The sequence below is a fragment of the Aspergillus tubingensis genome, assembly GCF_013340325.1.
Source record: "Aspergillus tubingensis WU-2223L DNA, scaffold_3, whole genome shotgun sequence".
Lineage (NCBI taxonomy): Eukaryota > Fungi > Ascomycota > Eurotiomycetes > Eurotiales > Aspergillaceae > Aspergillus > Aspergillus tubingensis.
The window spans coordinates 21,120-35,812 of record NW_023336277.1 but is presented as its reverse complement, the minus strand read 5'-3'; the positions used below and the strand labels follow the sequence as shown (position 1 = coordinate 35,812).

At 46.6% G+C, this 14,693-nt stretch overlaps 6 protein-coding genes across 6 annotated transcripts; 3 read left to right on the top strand and 3 right to left on the bottom strand.

The window, feature by feature from the left end:
• Nucleotides 1-1,427: 1,427 nt before the first annotated feature.
• Nucleotides 1,428-2,547, bottom strand: AtWU_01216 (3-methyl-2-oxobutanoate hydroxymethyltransferase PanB; the record flags this gene model as incomplete). Its single annotated transcript, XM_035496330.1, has 4 exons — nt 1,428-1,714; nt 2,002-2,247; nt 2,336-2,424; nt 2,516-2,547. The coding sequence occupies 4 exons, from the start codon at nt 2,545-2,547 to the stop codon at nt 1,428-1,430; spliced, it is 654 nt and encodes a 217-aa protein (XP_035352223.1).
• A 253-nt stretch (nt 2,548-2,800) lies between these two features.
• AtWU_01215 (disulfide oxidoreductase) lies at nt 2,801-3,813 on the top strand (the record flags this gene model as incomplete). The annotated part of the gene is made up of 4 exons (XM_035496329.1): nt 2,801-2,984; nt 3,049-3,230; nt 3,295-3,388; nt 3,521-3,813. The coding sequence occupies 4 exons, from the start codon at nt 2,801-2,803 to the stop codon at nt 3,811-3,813; spliced, it is 753 nt and encodes a 250-aa protein (XP_035352222.1).
• A 1,994-nt stretch (nt 3,814-5,807) lies between these two features.
• Nucleotides 5,808-7,590, bottom strand: AtWU_01214 (putative Zn -C6 fungal-type DNA-binding domain; the record flags this gene model as incomplete). The annotated part of the gene is made up of 2 exons (XM_035496328.1): nt 5,808-6,637; nt 6,705-7,590. The coding sequence occupies 2 exons, from the start codon at nt 7,588-7,590 to the stop codon at nt 5,808-5,810; spliced, it is 1,716 nt and encodes a 571-aa protein (XP_035352221.1).
• A 1,120-nt stretch (nt 7,591-8,710) lies between these two features.
• AtWU_01213 (amidohydrolase family protein) lies at nt 8,711-10,290 on the bottom strand (the record flags this gene model as incomplete). Its single annotated transcript, XM_035496327.1, has 4 exons — nt 8,711-9,198; nt 9,276-9,520; nt 9,578-9,992; nt 10,050-10,290. The coding sequence occupies 4 exons, from the start codon at nt 10,288-10,290 to the stop codon at nt 8,711-8,713; spliced, it is 1,389 nt and encodes a 462-aa protein (XP_035352220.1).
• Nucleotides 10,291-10,582: 292 nt separating this feature from the next.
• AtWU_01212 (cytochrome b5-like heme/steroid binding domain-containing protein) lies at nt 10,583-11,044 on the top strand (the record flags this gene model as incomplete). The annotated part of the gene is made up of 1 exon (XM_035496326.1): nt 10,583-11,044. The coding sequence occupies one exon, from the start codon at nt 10,583-10,585 to the stop codon at nt 11,042-11,044; it is 462 nt and encodes a 153-aa protein (XP_035352219.1).
• Nucleotides 11,045-11,314: 270 nt separating this feature from the next.
• AtWU_01211 (bifunctional fumarylacetoacetate hydrolase/alpha/beta hydrolase family protein) lies at nt 11,315-13,099 on the top strand (the record flags this gene model as incomplete). The annotated part of the gene is made up of 1 exon (XM_035496325.1): nt 11,315-13,099. The coding sequence occupies one exon, from the start codon at nt 11,315-11,317 to the stop codon at nt 13,097-13,099; it is 1,785 nt and encodes a 594-aa protein (XP_035352218.1).
• Between the last annotated feature and the right edge of the window lie 1,594 nt (nt 13,100-14,693).

The following is a 14,693-nucleotide window of genomic DNA, read 5'->3' as shown; positions in this document are numbered from 1 at the left end:
GAAAACTTTTTCTAAAGCTTTCGAGGGCATAATTGGTCTCTCAGTATTTGATATACTGTCAAGACTCCGGACAATTTCCGGTCCCAACCCTTCTGCGCCTGGCGGAAAGTGCTAATAGTCAGACATATTCACGGAGTAATTCTTTATCCTATTTGTGGACTAAAATGTATTAGGCTCGGCTGCTCGAGCTATGTTCAAGTAATTTTTAAGGTGAAGAGCTTTTATTGTAATAGTAATTAATGATCATAATATAAGAGAATACATTTTGAAAACTCTACTTCCACGAAGATTACTATGTTCGATCCCGTATTCTTTCATAGCAACGTAAAAAATATTAGACTGCTATAACTCTAATCTGCTGGGAATGGTATATCATACCTACAATCCAACTAGAATAAGAAAATGTTATATATCTCGAAACAGCCCAACGCAGCACGTTATGCTTGGAGTTACTGCACTGATAAAATGAAAGAATAATTTAAATGTGCCACTCAAAGTGACCTGCAACACAACATGTAGTATAGCATGACCCCTGTAAGGTCCAGAGACACGAATGAAATACAATGAAACAAGATCTCGTGGAGCCATTATATACGGGAACAGCTCCTGTAAACCAGATGGTGGCACCTGGCTGGACTAACGGGCCTAGTTCAGATCTCAGTCTCCGCAGAAGGAAAGGGGCGTAGCAGCTACTACACGTAGTACTTATACAATATTTAGTGATATTCTGAGAGATACAGAGAAGGAGTCCTCAAACCTATAATATAGTCGACATTATATAAATGAAAAACAATCAATATAATCGAAAAGTAGTTTTAGTTATTTATTTATCTTTAATTTTATCACATTTATCCTGGCTGGTTATAAATGATTTTATCAACTTAAATGATGTAAATAATAATAGGTCGCTATTTAATCTCTATAGTAAGATCAAATTAATATACTTAGTAACTCTAGAATAAGATGTTATCAATATTCTTAGAATTACGCAGAATATATTTATTCTCATTAGTAATTATATTTTTGATATTATTTGAGTCAGTATCTATGCTCACCATTAACAATAAAAGAAATCCCGCAAGATTAGTAATATTCTTTTCCACAGGATCCTTCTATATGTTTATTTCGAATAGATAATATTATGAACAAAGATTATATATCGATTGCATACTATGGAAAGGTAAAGATACCTTTTAAAACAGCATGCCGCGCATAGCTGTGACTGCTCCGCTAAGCTGTAGAGAAACGTGATCAATAACTACAAATAATTAAGTTCCATAGTCTTCTTCCTCTGCAATTCTTTTAGAGTTGAGCACAACTTCCTCAGGAATAGCATAACTGTACTCTCCGTTTGGGTATGTACAATCCATGACCTCATCACGGTACTATCTGATACCATTAAAGACTTCGCCCCATAAATCAGCATGTCACTTAGCAGACTTGGGCAGGAATTGACCTAGGGAATAATTATTCAACATATCAATCTCCAGCACTTGTCTGGAACAACGATTGCCAGCACCAATACCAATCATCATCAGCACACGCAGCTTCTTAGTCACGATGGCTGCAATTTCAGGAGACACGGCCCCAACCACAATCATAGACGCTCCGGCCTCCTGAACCGCCTGCAGGTCCCTCAAGACCTGCAGCACCACCGCCGTTGATTTCCCCTGGACTCGAAACCCGCTAACATGCCTGACAACCGGACTCCGGCCTGTGTGATGCGCTTGATAGTCTGCACCATTTCCTCCCCACCCTCAATTTTGATACTTTGCATGTGGCCTTCCTTCACCATACAAATTACTGATTACACGGGCTGTTCCGGAGTGACCTCATATAACCCATTCAGTAAATCCCCAACCTAGAAGAGAACAGAGCCAAAGACATTCGCAATGCCATAGGTCAACAAACAAGGGGAAGAAAGAAAAACAAACTGTAAAACATAATTCACAGCCCACACCACAGTCGGGCAATACAACATTTCATCCATCATGATCTCACTTGTGTCCTTCAGTCCCAGTGTAACCATGGCCAGACTATCACCCAGCAAGACCATATACATGCCCGCTGCGTCGGCCACATGGCGACTGGGAAAGTCATATGCTGTGAGTATTGTAATTGGGTCGCCCCGCTTATACATGCCCCTGAGGGTCTGCAGTGTCACTTTCTTGTCCTGGGTGGAGGCTGTGACCGCCACTGGCGAAAGAGAAGTATAGCGGACTTCCTGCTGCTGCGACTTTCGGAATGCTTATGGTAATATTCGTGACGAGGTAGAGGAGGAGTCGGGATATCGGCACGTGTGACGGTCAGCTCGGGCGCTAAAGGTGCGGCATACTGAATTGCGGAAGGAAGGGTGCGACAGCAGCAGCAGCAGCGAGCTTGTCAATGCCATAATTGTACCAGACGAAGCAAATTATGGCCAACCTTGAATAGGAAATTCCGTGGATAAGGATGGACTCCGAGGCGCCAAAGTTGGTGAACAAGGCACATTTTCCCTTCCCGGTATGTCCGATACCCTATCCATACTTCGGTGTAAGGCCATTTCATATCCGATTCACGCCACCCTTGCCCTCGTCATAGGATATAAAAAACATCGAATCGCTGAATAGAGAGAGGTTATCACCCTGACTATGGTCATTTTCCTCCCATAAGCCATTGGTGTTACTAAATGCACATCAAAACTATCAACTCTTGTCTGACTCTATGCGAGCGGTCAAAGAAAAGAGTCCCCCCTTGTCTTCACCAGTCATCCACCAAGCTCAGATCTTCAACACACAGCTCCACTAGCTCCTCTGCTCGCATGCAGCCCAATGTGGTACTAGTGGGTGGCTCGTATGCCGGAATGGCCGCCGTCTCAGCCTTACTGGCTTTGAAGGATGGCCAGCCCATTCCGATGGCCCCTTATGCCGACTTTAGCCACCTCAGCGCGGCACCGCGCATAGCCGACCTAAGGATTACAATCATTGACGAGCGAGATGGCTTCTGTATGTTTTGCTCGACCTTTCCTCATGACAGACCTTCCCTACTTACACTATTTCTACTATATAGTTTACACAGTAGGCAGTCCTCTTGCATACTCCTCCCCCGTGCATTCGGCGGCTATGTGGCGCCTGTACCGCGGCTTTCCCACGCTCAATCGACCAGACGTAAATTTTGTGCGAGGCACGGTTGTGCGAGTCAAGCCTCTCAACCAGACATTGGTCTATCAAATCCACAAGGGCGACAGCAGAGTATATCATACGATTACTTGCTGGCCTCGACCGGCATGCGTCGCTCATGGCGATCGTCCCAAAGTCGACCGAAATGCGTGCTTACGTGGATGACGCCGGGAACGCTGCACGGCGTCTGGTCGCGGCCAAAAAGTCTGGCATCGTGATAATTGGAGATGGTGTGTGATGTTTCTCTCTGCTTTCCCTCCCTTCTTCCCACCAATCTGTCTCTCTTGCCCACGATAAGGCGTTGATCGATTGACACCCTCTCTTTTTGTACCGTCACTGATGCTTGAGTTTTGTTTCATCAGGAGCGGTCGAGATTGAGTTTGCAGGCAAGCTCAAATCCCAGTATTCCATGACTCGAGTCACCTTGATCCATGCTCGGGACCATCTTTTGTCCAAAGAACCCGTACCCGTGGAATTCAAGTCACGGGTGCTGCAACTGCTCCGCGAACAAGGTGTGAATGTGATCCTGCAAGAGCGACCGATAGTGGAAGACCTCTCCGATGGTACTTCCTACGTCAAGTTTGACAATGGCGACCGAATACATGCAGCCGTAGTCATAATGGCTGTGGCATCCATCTCTCCTTCGTCCGGGTAGCTACGCTCGTTCGCTTGTCACTGACAAAGGGACCATTATGGCGAATGACCAGTTTGCTTCCCCGAACCCCCAACTCCCCCCTCCTCCTTTCCCCGGGGGGAATCCACTCGCGCACAGCACCCATTCTAATTCTCTGAATTAGACAACAGGTGACGAGTGGCCCTTCCTTATTCGGCCGGATCTACGCCGCCGGAGATCTAGTGCATATAACGGGGATCAAACTCGGGGGCAACGCGATGGTCATGGGCAGCGTGGCAGCAGCAAACATCTACTCCTCCCTCTTGTCCAACCCGAGACGAAGAACATGTCCCCCGTTTTCCGCGCACATGGCGATTTCCATAGGCCAATCCATGGCACTATGGAGGGGCGGAGCCAACTCAGAATTATACCATGGCGAAGCCCTGGCTGAATCATTTTTCGGCCACGATCTCGGCTGGCAGAGTAAGTCTTGCCGCTTGACGCTTCTCCTTAATCTTCCCCCTGTTATCTATCCCTCGATTGAATTTTTTATTCGGCTGCTGACACAATTCGATTTTCTCTTCTGTTGTCTTCAATCAGGAATCCTCAACTCCTTGGCTCTGGAGGATTATGAACACCCTAGAAGTGAGAACCAGGGAGATTCCCTGCGGCAAGAATAATGAAAAAAAAAAAAAAAAAAAGGAAGAAGGGGGGGAGGGGGGGAGGAGAGAATAAAGAAAGCGCAATAAGTAGGATCGAAGTAATATTCGGACGAGCAGAAGCTTTCATCTATCCAAACTCGGGGAGAAAGACAGCGCTCGGATTCCTTTCTTCCTTTTCCCCTTTTGAGGCACACTTACGATCTTATTTGACGGTAAAACACACCCCGTACGGTTCTATCTCTTTACTCAAGGAGGCGAATCTGATCCGAAGGATTCTGGCTCCTAATCCCCATCATACATGTAAATATCGGACAAAACCGTAAGATATCAAGGCACGTGACTGTAATCGGAGATAGGCGCGCAAAAAGCATGAATTGCTCGCCGTCTTCACTATCAACTCTCCTCCCTGCGTTGTAGCGATCGGATCAAAATTTTACCTCTGCTTTCTCTCCTTCTTTGTTTGCTCGTTTGATTCCGTTAGAATTGGCCATGCCACTCCATCGGAAGTGGGTTATATTCTCAATTGCCCTGGTTCTGGGCGTATTCCACCTTGGTCACGCGTTAGGGTTACTGATTCAGTTGGCTTGGAGGTCTAGTAATTCTCCTTTTTTCTTTTTGCCCCTTTCTCCCAGGAGGTAAGTAGTCTGAGTATGTGCAATTATATTTAGATGTATTTATATGACATATGATCTTTGCTAGCCTTTAATGTGTATATCCTACTTGACAGAAGACCTGAGCTCAAATAGTATCATGATCTAATGATAATGTCGGTTTCCTCTCAGAGCTCACACGGTAGCCTTCTTCTTCAATGCGGTTGTCGGAAAGAAAAGAATAAAAGCTAATTGGGATCAATAAAGCGGCGAGGGAGGAAAATAGAATATAAATATTTGGAGGGTGTGTCTGTCTCGCAGTACCTCACTGGCCTTAAAACTAACGTACAGAGTGTAGAACCGCTCTTCTCTTTTTTCCTTTTTACAATATTTTCTTTTTCTTTTTCTTTCTTCTGTCCCGGTTTGAACAAGCTATTCATGGCTCAAATCACGGTTGTATCAGTGGCATCGGGAGATGGGTTGATAATACCGTCCCAAAAGGTCTAGACCCCAAGAGAAGGGAAGAACAACAGAAAAAGTTTGTAAGAGATTGACCTTGATAATGGTTGGATACCGTTCGGCGAAGACTGACTTACCCAATCAACGGATTCTGGATTGTCCCACTGCACTTTCTCAATCCAATCGTCCAAGACGTTGGAAAATTCAAGGCCGGCGGCATTGGACCATCGAAACTCCTTCGGCCGTAGTAGCATCCTTGATCGACCATCAGTGAAAGGTTGAATATACGGGAAGGAGGGGTTTTTTTTCTTTCTTTCTGGCTGCCTTACTGTAGATGGCGAAGAATGGGAAATGACTTGATGCAGATGGGACTGCGACTCTGCAGTTGCTCGATGCGGGCGACAGCCGCATCAAAAGAATTTCGGTGAGTGGCATGATCGAAAGCCGGGTCAAGGTTTTCAAACATACACGAGGCCAGGGCGACGGCGCCGTGGAAGGCATAGAAACTGGTCACGCCGTAGACCACCCAGCGATAGCGCCGGAGCCGTGGTCGCTCGCAGAGCTGCTGATGAATATCCAGCAGTGCCGCACCCGCAGCCACACATTTAGCGCGAGACTGGGCACGAAGTGCTTCTGCCACGTCGGCATCGGACTGACCGCGGCAGAAGGGGCGATGCAGACGAAGATACAGCTGGTGCGCATACAGCTGCAAGATGCACCAGTACCCGTATTGTCGGGTATCCAGCACACTAGGGAGGCCGTCCGATAGAAAGGCAGAATCCCAGAGACGCTGTTCAATTCCTATCTGAACATCGAAGTCGGTCAGCATCTCACCATTGAGCGGCTGATCACGGGACAAGTGCCGGCAAATCTGTCGCGAAAGTTGGAATAAGCGGAGTTTAAATGTCATCACAGACTTCGCTTGCAGGTCAGAATCGTGTACGTCCACGGTGAAGGCAGAGTCAGGACTAGTGTTGGCGCTCAATAGGAAAGACATATCAACGCCCTTATAGGAGATCGCTTGATTGGTGTACAACAGCAAAATTCCGGTCCAGCAACGACGGCGACGATTGATCTCGATCTGGCCCGGGCTAGAAGCGGGATAGTCGAATAAGGTATTGCATTCTAAAGCGATTGCCATATGCAAGGCCATCCCTATGGAGTAGCAAGGAGTTAAATCATGGAAGACCCTTGTAGCGACAAGCACGCGGTAATTACTAACCCAGTAGATTCCAACTGCGTTCCAAGCCCTCGTAGTGATTGACCGTGTAGATCAACAATAACAGAGCCTCCAGAGTGCTGAGACGATTATTGACCAGACAATTATCTGCTGACAGACAGGTCATGGCAGCTGTGCGGTAGCGGAGGTAGATATCGCTTGTTTGATTGACCGAAGCGGCAGAGGAGTAGGAGAGAGCAAGGACTGTATCTTCATCGTCCAGCGAACGAATGGTAAGAGAGCAGATGGTAAACAGAAGAGCCAACCATGAGAATCCAGATTGAGATGGATTGCGCAGATAAGCATTATACTGCTGCTGAAAAGTGGGACCGTGCAGGATATGAAACAAAGGGGAGATATACATGAAGTAATGGGTGATGAGATATTCACAGCATGAATGAGCGGGAAGCAGCTTAAGCAGATCCTTTACAGTGACCTCGGGGCCAGAAGGGAAAGGAAAACAAAGGTTTGCTGATGGCAAAAAGGTTTCATCGTCGGGGGCTGTGGGATGTGCCGTGGGGGCGATAGGGCGGTTCGACACGGCATCCCAGTGGTCCTGGAATAGATTGTGATTTTTACCATAAGGCACTGTGGAACTAATCGATGAATGCGGGTAAGGGGCGACGCCAGGAGATATGGCGGTGGTAGGGGAGCTAGGTGTAGCAGCAGCAGCAGCATGACGAGGAGGAGGAGCAGGAGGAGAAGGCAAGAGGGAGGGGGGTTGTTGTTGTCTGTCACCAAAGACACACCAATCCACACATTTTCTCCGCCTACACGGGCTACAGGGCTGCTGACGATCGCAGCGAATCTTTGAGCGTCGACACGGCTCGCAATTTAAAGGTTTCCGAGGTTGTCGAGGCCGCACTAAGGGTGTTGAAGAAGGCGTCATGCTAGCTAGATTTGACCTATGCTAGATCGGAGATTGTTGAAGTGTAAATTTGGGGGAGGGAAGTTTAGCTACAGGAACCAGTTAACCAGCACCCTGTCTCAGAATGGATCGGAGAATCATAAGTTAGTTAAATAATTTTATAAGATTACTAAGTTGGTCAGGCGGCTCTTCTCGTCCAATCTAATGACTTGTTCCGGCGGCAAACAGAAGTAACAGTTTTGGCGCATGGACTCGTTTCCGATCCGGCCTCCTCCGACTAGATGTAACGGGATGACAATGGCCGGCAACGGGCCACTATGGCACGACCGATGGAACCGATATCCCCAGGCCCGCGAATACATGCCGGTCGTCCTACCGCTCCTCGCCCGGACAACCTGCAAACGAAGAAAATGTCGCGTTAGTTTCATAATGTTGAGCACTGCACTCGTGGAAGGATTCTGTAATGGTCGGATAGATAGATACCTCTGAATAGATCCGGTCAATCAGCTTTTTGCACATCCCTCGAGGCTCGAGCATCTCAACGCTTTGATGGGGAGGCGAATGCGATAGCGAGTCCTTGATTTCACTCCACGCTTCCTTAACCATTAATTGCAACTCAGGGCTGAAACGAACAGTTGTGACCAGAGAATCCATCACAAATGTGCCTGGAGAAGGAAGGGAAGAAGTAAGGTATTGATAATAAAAGCTGTTTACTGACTGTTGATACATTTGATCCTGGCTGCATCATATTTGATACTATATTCATAGAACAGAAATTATCCTTTATATGTGTAATACAGCTCCGTTACATGTCCATTACATCTCCGTTACATCTCCGTTGTTTCGGAGATGAACTGGAGTCAAACTTTTCATTCCCGCTAGAGGCTGACATGGCATGTACTTAAAAGATATGAATGAAAATATCAAAAGAGAGACAGTGTGACTGTTTCTGGGAATTCAGAGTGGCCAAAATTCACTCCTTGCTGTATTGTAATAGACCAAAACCCAAGTTCCAAAATGATTACTTCAATTAGGCTTTCCAATACAGCACCGATATATATCCGAAACATTGAACAATTGTGGCCACAAAGTTTCATTTTCCATCAAAAGGCAGTAACTGGGTATGGACAAAGCGGACCAGCTACATGTGACTCGCTTTATGTACTCGCCCATTGATAATGATAACATCCAGCTTGCTGTGGTCCTGTAGGAGTGTAATATCCTCCAGTGGGTCCCCATTCACCAACACGCAGTCTGCATAGTTGCCCTCGCGGATTTGTCCCATCTCATGCGCGCGCATGAATAATTTGGCCATGCCATAGGTCGCTGCAATAAGAGCTTCATGCGGAGTGAACCCCAACAGATTGACAAAGTGAGCGAGATCCCGCGCATACGTGCCGTGAGGCGTCCATGCAAACCCGTAGTCGCCCCCGGGGAGGACGACGATGCCACGGCGATGCATTTCTCGCAAGGCTCGAATGGCAGTCTCCATCTCCTTCTGATAGCCGACCTTTTCAGCTTTCTCAGTAGTGTAGCCATACATACCTGCATCGTGAAGCGTAGCAACAAGCCAGTTGATGGCCGGTGCTATAACATGGCGAGATTTGTGTTTCTCGAGCAAGTTCATCCCTAGATCGGAGGGACAGTCAGACAGTTATATAGTCCCCATTTGGTAAGAAAAAAAACAACTAACGGCGTGGTCTTACCTCGTTCATCAATAAAGGAAGCGTGATAAATGACATCGACTCCCCACTCGATGCTCTGAATAATAGATTCCCGAGCCCGGGCGTGGGAGCAGACCCTCTTTCCCCACCGGTGGGCCTCCTCCACGGAGGCCCGTGTTTCTTCTGGGGTAAAATAACAGACCTCTGCATCCCTTGTCTCGGTGATCGATTCTCCAGACATGGAGAGTTTAACTTGATCCACCCCCAGGTCAATATGCTCACGGACTCTGAAGACTAAGAGTTAGTGAGCAGATTATACAGAACTGATCATGTATGAATCTTACACCTGTTTCATTTCATCCGGTCCATCGGCATATGCTGTAATCCCGGTTACCAGCTCACCTCCTGTTCGTGCAATCTCACGCCCGTTCGCCAGAAACCGAGGACCCGGGATAATGCCAGCGTTGATGGCATCACGGATGACTATGTCGAGGTTCTTTTTCGCAGATGCTGCACCAAAGCACATGGTATACCCAGAGTCAAGAAAGCATTTCGCACTCCGGGCTGTCAGCAGTGTATGTTCTTCAATGCCTAGTTCGGCCAGGTGCTCAAGGTTCCCCCCGTTCCAGGTGAAGTGTGTATGTGCATCGCCTAAACCGGGAATGAGCATCCGTCCGTTGCCGTTAAAGACTCGAACGGTGCCACTAGCAAGCAACTCCGCTTTATTGGGGACCTCTCCGACGTGCACGAATCGCGTTCCTAGTCACAAGGATTAGTCACTTACAGATGCACCGAAATAGATTAATGCATATGTACCATTGATCAAAATGTCCCCGTGGTAGGGAGGTCGGCCAGTTGCTTCGAGGATTCGAATGTCTAAGATAAGAATACTCGAATTAAGAGGAGTGCCCTGAATTTCCTGGTGCACCGGCTGTAATGAAGGATCGAAGTTCAATTGGTCGATATAAGCTATATTGCGAGGAGGTCCCCTATATGTCTTCGAATGGAGCTCCTGGGACATTGACAATGGCTCCTCGATAGTGGTTGTTGTAGACATGGTTGCTAGAAGAGTAATGAACAAAGGCATGTAAAGTCAAGTCAGGGGCGCTGAAGTCGTGAGATTCAGGAATTGAGAACATTTTGGAGCCATATTTAAGTCCTACCTGACCTCAACCCCGCAAAGCCCAGTCTTATGACCCCCGCACTTCTCAACATCTCCTCGCCACATCTCCGCGAGTCTCGGCATAAGTAGGGCCTCTTCGGCCCTTGGATCCGTTTATCTTGTCATCCGGTCTCTCCTACACCTCAAGTTCCATCCTTGACAGCCTAAGGCTTTCCCCGCACTGAGAATGGGCTGGTTCTCCGTCCGCGTCATCCCTCGCAGGCAGCGCGATATAGAGCCAGAACATGATCCTTTGAAACCAGCATCTGAATGTGTTGAGTATATCGAACCGGCCCCCACAAGCCATTTTCCAATTCAGGATTCATCGGTTCCCGATGAAGATCTACCAATCATTTCAGCAGCTTGTGTTCATCAACAGCGGATGACCCAGGACTTGAGACGAAAACGCTACTGGATCGTGGTGGACAACATTGTCTACGACTGCACGGACTATCTTGACGAGCACCCCGGAGGAAGCACAGTCATCCGAAGTTTTGTAGGGGAAGACTGTTCCTGGCAATTCTGGCGTTTTCATTCAGCGGCCATTATGAAGACTTGGGGACGGAGGCTACGGGTTGGGAAAACGAAGGAGGTGCATGTTCGGTACAAAGAGCCCCCACGCTTTGTCGGAGGGTCTCAAGAACCCTGACACATGATTCGGGATAATCGGAGTTCACATCACCCATGCCCTTGTGCTTCTCCGAGGTGTAATCCAATCAATTCATCCCCAGCGGAGATATACCCCGTATACCCCGCATCCGGGAACGGAGATAGTAGACTGTGGTTCACCGTGACGATCCCCCGCACGAGACGGAGCATGTTACATATAAAGCGAAGACTTGTCTTCTTCCTTTCACCTCAACATGATCAAATATCCTTATGCTTCATATTCTCCTGTAGGATCAAATAATTAGTCACCATGACTTCAAACGTCAACTATGCAGCCTACCTTGATCCCAGCACGGAGAATCCTCGCATCGGTCATTTAGACCTCGAGACTGCGACTATCACCCCTCTCTCCTTCCGATCTGGTGCTCCCCTGGCCAATCTCTATCAGGTCATTGAAGCGGGAGTACCTCATATTGCCCCGTTTCCCGACGAAGAGCCCTTGCCTCTCTCGCGCGTCAAGCTCTTGCCCCCATTGTCCGGCCGAGATGTGCTGGCAGTGGGAAAGAACTACGCCGAACATGCACGAGAATTCAACGCCTCAGGGTACGATGCGAGTGACAAGGTTGACCAGCCTACGCATCCGGTGATCTTCACCAAGCGAGCGACATCCATCATCGCCAGCGGTGACCCTATCTGGCCACACCCCTCCTTTACCAGCACCGTCGACTACGAAGGTGAAATTGGGGTCATCATCGGCAAGAATGGCTTCCAAGTTTCCGAGTCCACCGCTATGGATTACGTCTGGGGTTATACAATCATCAACGACATGACGGCCCGGGAACGCCAGCGTGACCATAAGCAATTCTTCTTGGGCAAGTCACCCGATACCTTCTGTCCAATGGGGCCCATCGCTGTCCCTGCCGACGCTCTTCCCGCCAAACTCACTCTTCAGACCTACGTCAACGGGGAAAAGCGGCAGGAGGCCTCCCTGTCTGAGCTGATATTCAGCATACCGCGCCTCATTGCTAGTATCAGTTCCGCGCAGACCATCCAGGTCGGGGATGTCCTAGCCACAGGCACTCCGGCCGGTGTCGGCTTTGGATTCCGGCCCATGAAGTTTCTACAGCCCGGGGATGAGGTTGCCGTCAGTGTGACCGGCCTGGGAACCTTGACTAACCGCATCGCTGATCCGAGCGTGGGCCATCCTTACCGCACACCAGTGGACTCGGCCACCCACGTACACATTCCAACCGCAAACCAGAAGGCACCAGCCAATGTCGGCCTCACTCTGCTCAACAGTAAGCCTTTATTCTACCAACGCGTTGGCAATCTGGACGGCGATTCAGTCCTCTTCATCCACGGCCTGGGGGCCTCATCTGCCTACTTTTACCCTCTAGTCGCCCGGCTACAAGCGACTCACTGTCTCCATCTGTTGGACCTCGAAGGACACGGGCTATCCCCAACAAGTGCACTGAACGATTTAACTGTGCAATCGTTCTCGAACGACGTGTACAGTATAATACGGGAGTTCGGGCTGCTCGAGGCTAAGATCACCGTCGTGGCGCATTCCCTAGGTGCGCTGATTGCATTAGCCTTGGTGCAGGACCATCCCGACATCTCTCTCGAGCAACTCATCCTGATGGGCCCGCCGCCACATCCTCTCCCGTCGACTGCAGTACAGGCGACTCTGGCACGGGCAGGCCTGGTACGAGCGCGGGGCATGGCGGCCGTGGTGGACGCCATCGTGGCGGGCGGCACGTCACGCAATACACAAAAGGAGAAACCGGAAGCAATCGCGGCTATTCGCATGTCATTACTGGGACAAGACTCGGTAGGATACGCCAAGGCATGTGTGGCGCTGGCGCGGTCAGGTGAACGCCCGTTGTTCGATCCGAAAAATATCAAATGCCCCGTTCGGCTCATCACCGGCGCGGAGGATGCTGTTAGTTCACTGGCCACTTGTCAGGAGATTTATATAGCGCGTCTTACAGACGTGCAGCTGACACTGCTAGAAAATGTGGGCCACTGGCATCTGCTGGAAAATCCACAGATGTGTGTGGCAGCAGTTTCAAATCTCTTGAATATAGACGGGTGAGGGGACAGATTGCACGTTTACAAACCTGTAATATTCTGAACACAATTTGTAAAGTTCCAAGTTGTTGTTAGTATATTGAGATGGGCCATAATGGGATCTTGGGCAGTAGTATTATCCTCTTAGTTTCTACCCTTATTGCTATTAGTCATGATATTGCTTCAGCCCCTATTTAATCGGAACTATGAGGATATTTGTAATGATGAAGGAGCGAATCCTGTACTAATATATAGTTAATACTTAACCGCTTTGTCAATGTAAACATGCTTACTATCCTGAGAAGTATTTCTGCTTGTACTATTATGTGGCATATCTGAAGTTGTTGCAACTATGCATGGTGATTTAGAATTAGAACACAGCGAAATAGAGTAATCTGAGGAGCCAGGTAAATCAGAAAAGCTAGTGGAAACACTAAAATGGAAATGTTAATGTTTATTTCTCTCCGTTGAAGGTCCATAACCGTGTCAAGGATTAGGATTAGCAAGATATTATTGCCTGCTACCCCAGCAAGACATAGTACTAATAAAATTTCTCCTTAAACTCTATCCATCAACTTTCAACCACTGCCAGCCTGCTTGGTGGCCTTGGTGTAAATTTTTATAATTAAATACATGAAACCATATGTGGTGATGACGAACAGGGCTATGATTCCAGACTCCATTGTAAAATTAGTCTGAGGTGAAGCATATTTATACTGGAAAGCTGTGATAAAAGAAGTAGTAATAGAAAGGGAGAGAAAAACATACACTATACCAGCCATAGTTTATTAAAAAAAAATGCAGATATTAGTTGAACCACAAAACCTGTTTCTAGACTTTGACCTTTTAAATATAATATAGATCCAGCTCTCAGGATTTCAGTATCAATTTCTATATCAGTCTTTGAAATTAGTTAGAGAATAGTCTAATAATTCTTATTAAATATAATATTATCTGAATTATTAATTCAATAAAAATTATTAGAGACTTAGAGTATAATATAATGATTTAGAATCTGATAATTCAGGATATGATTCATAATCAATAAATCATAATATTAGTAAAAAATGTTTTAAAATAATTAATTAATTAATCAATAGCCTGGACAGGTGAATTATAAATTATCTTGTAATTAGTAAGATTATGATATATATATATATAAATATAATTTCTGTAGAAACTATAAGATGTAATAATATAATTATTAATCTAGTATAATCTATTAATCCAAAATACAAAATCTAGAATTTAATCTATAAAGAATGAATCATGATATTAAAAAAATTATTATTAAAAAATAAAATAATATCTTAATAATCCAGCCGGAGTAGTGATAGATTATTAGAAATATATAAACTAATAGTACTTCTGCTATAGCTAACAGTTGTTTTATAACTAAATTTTAGGAAAAATAATCATTATTTATATTATTATTAATTATATATGAGAAAATATATATCTTTATATTTCTTGAGAACAAGAAATGTTAAAAGAATATTCTTATAAGTTTATTCTTAGTAAGTCTTTCTAAATCTTCACAGGTAAGTCTTTTTATCAAGTAATAGAGGCTAACCCTGAACCAAGTCTAGCTACTTAAAGCTTGAAGCTTGAACAGATGA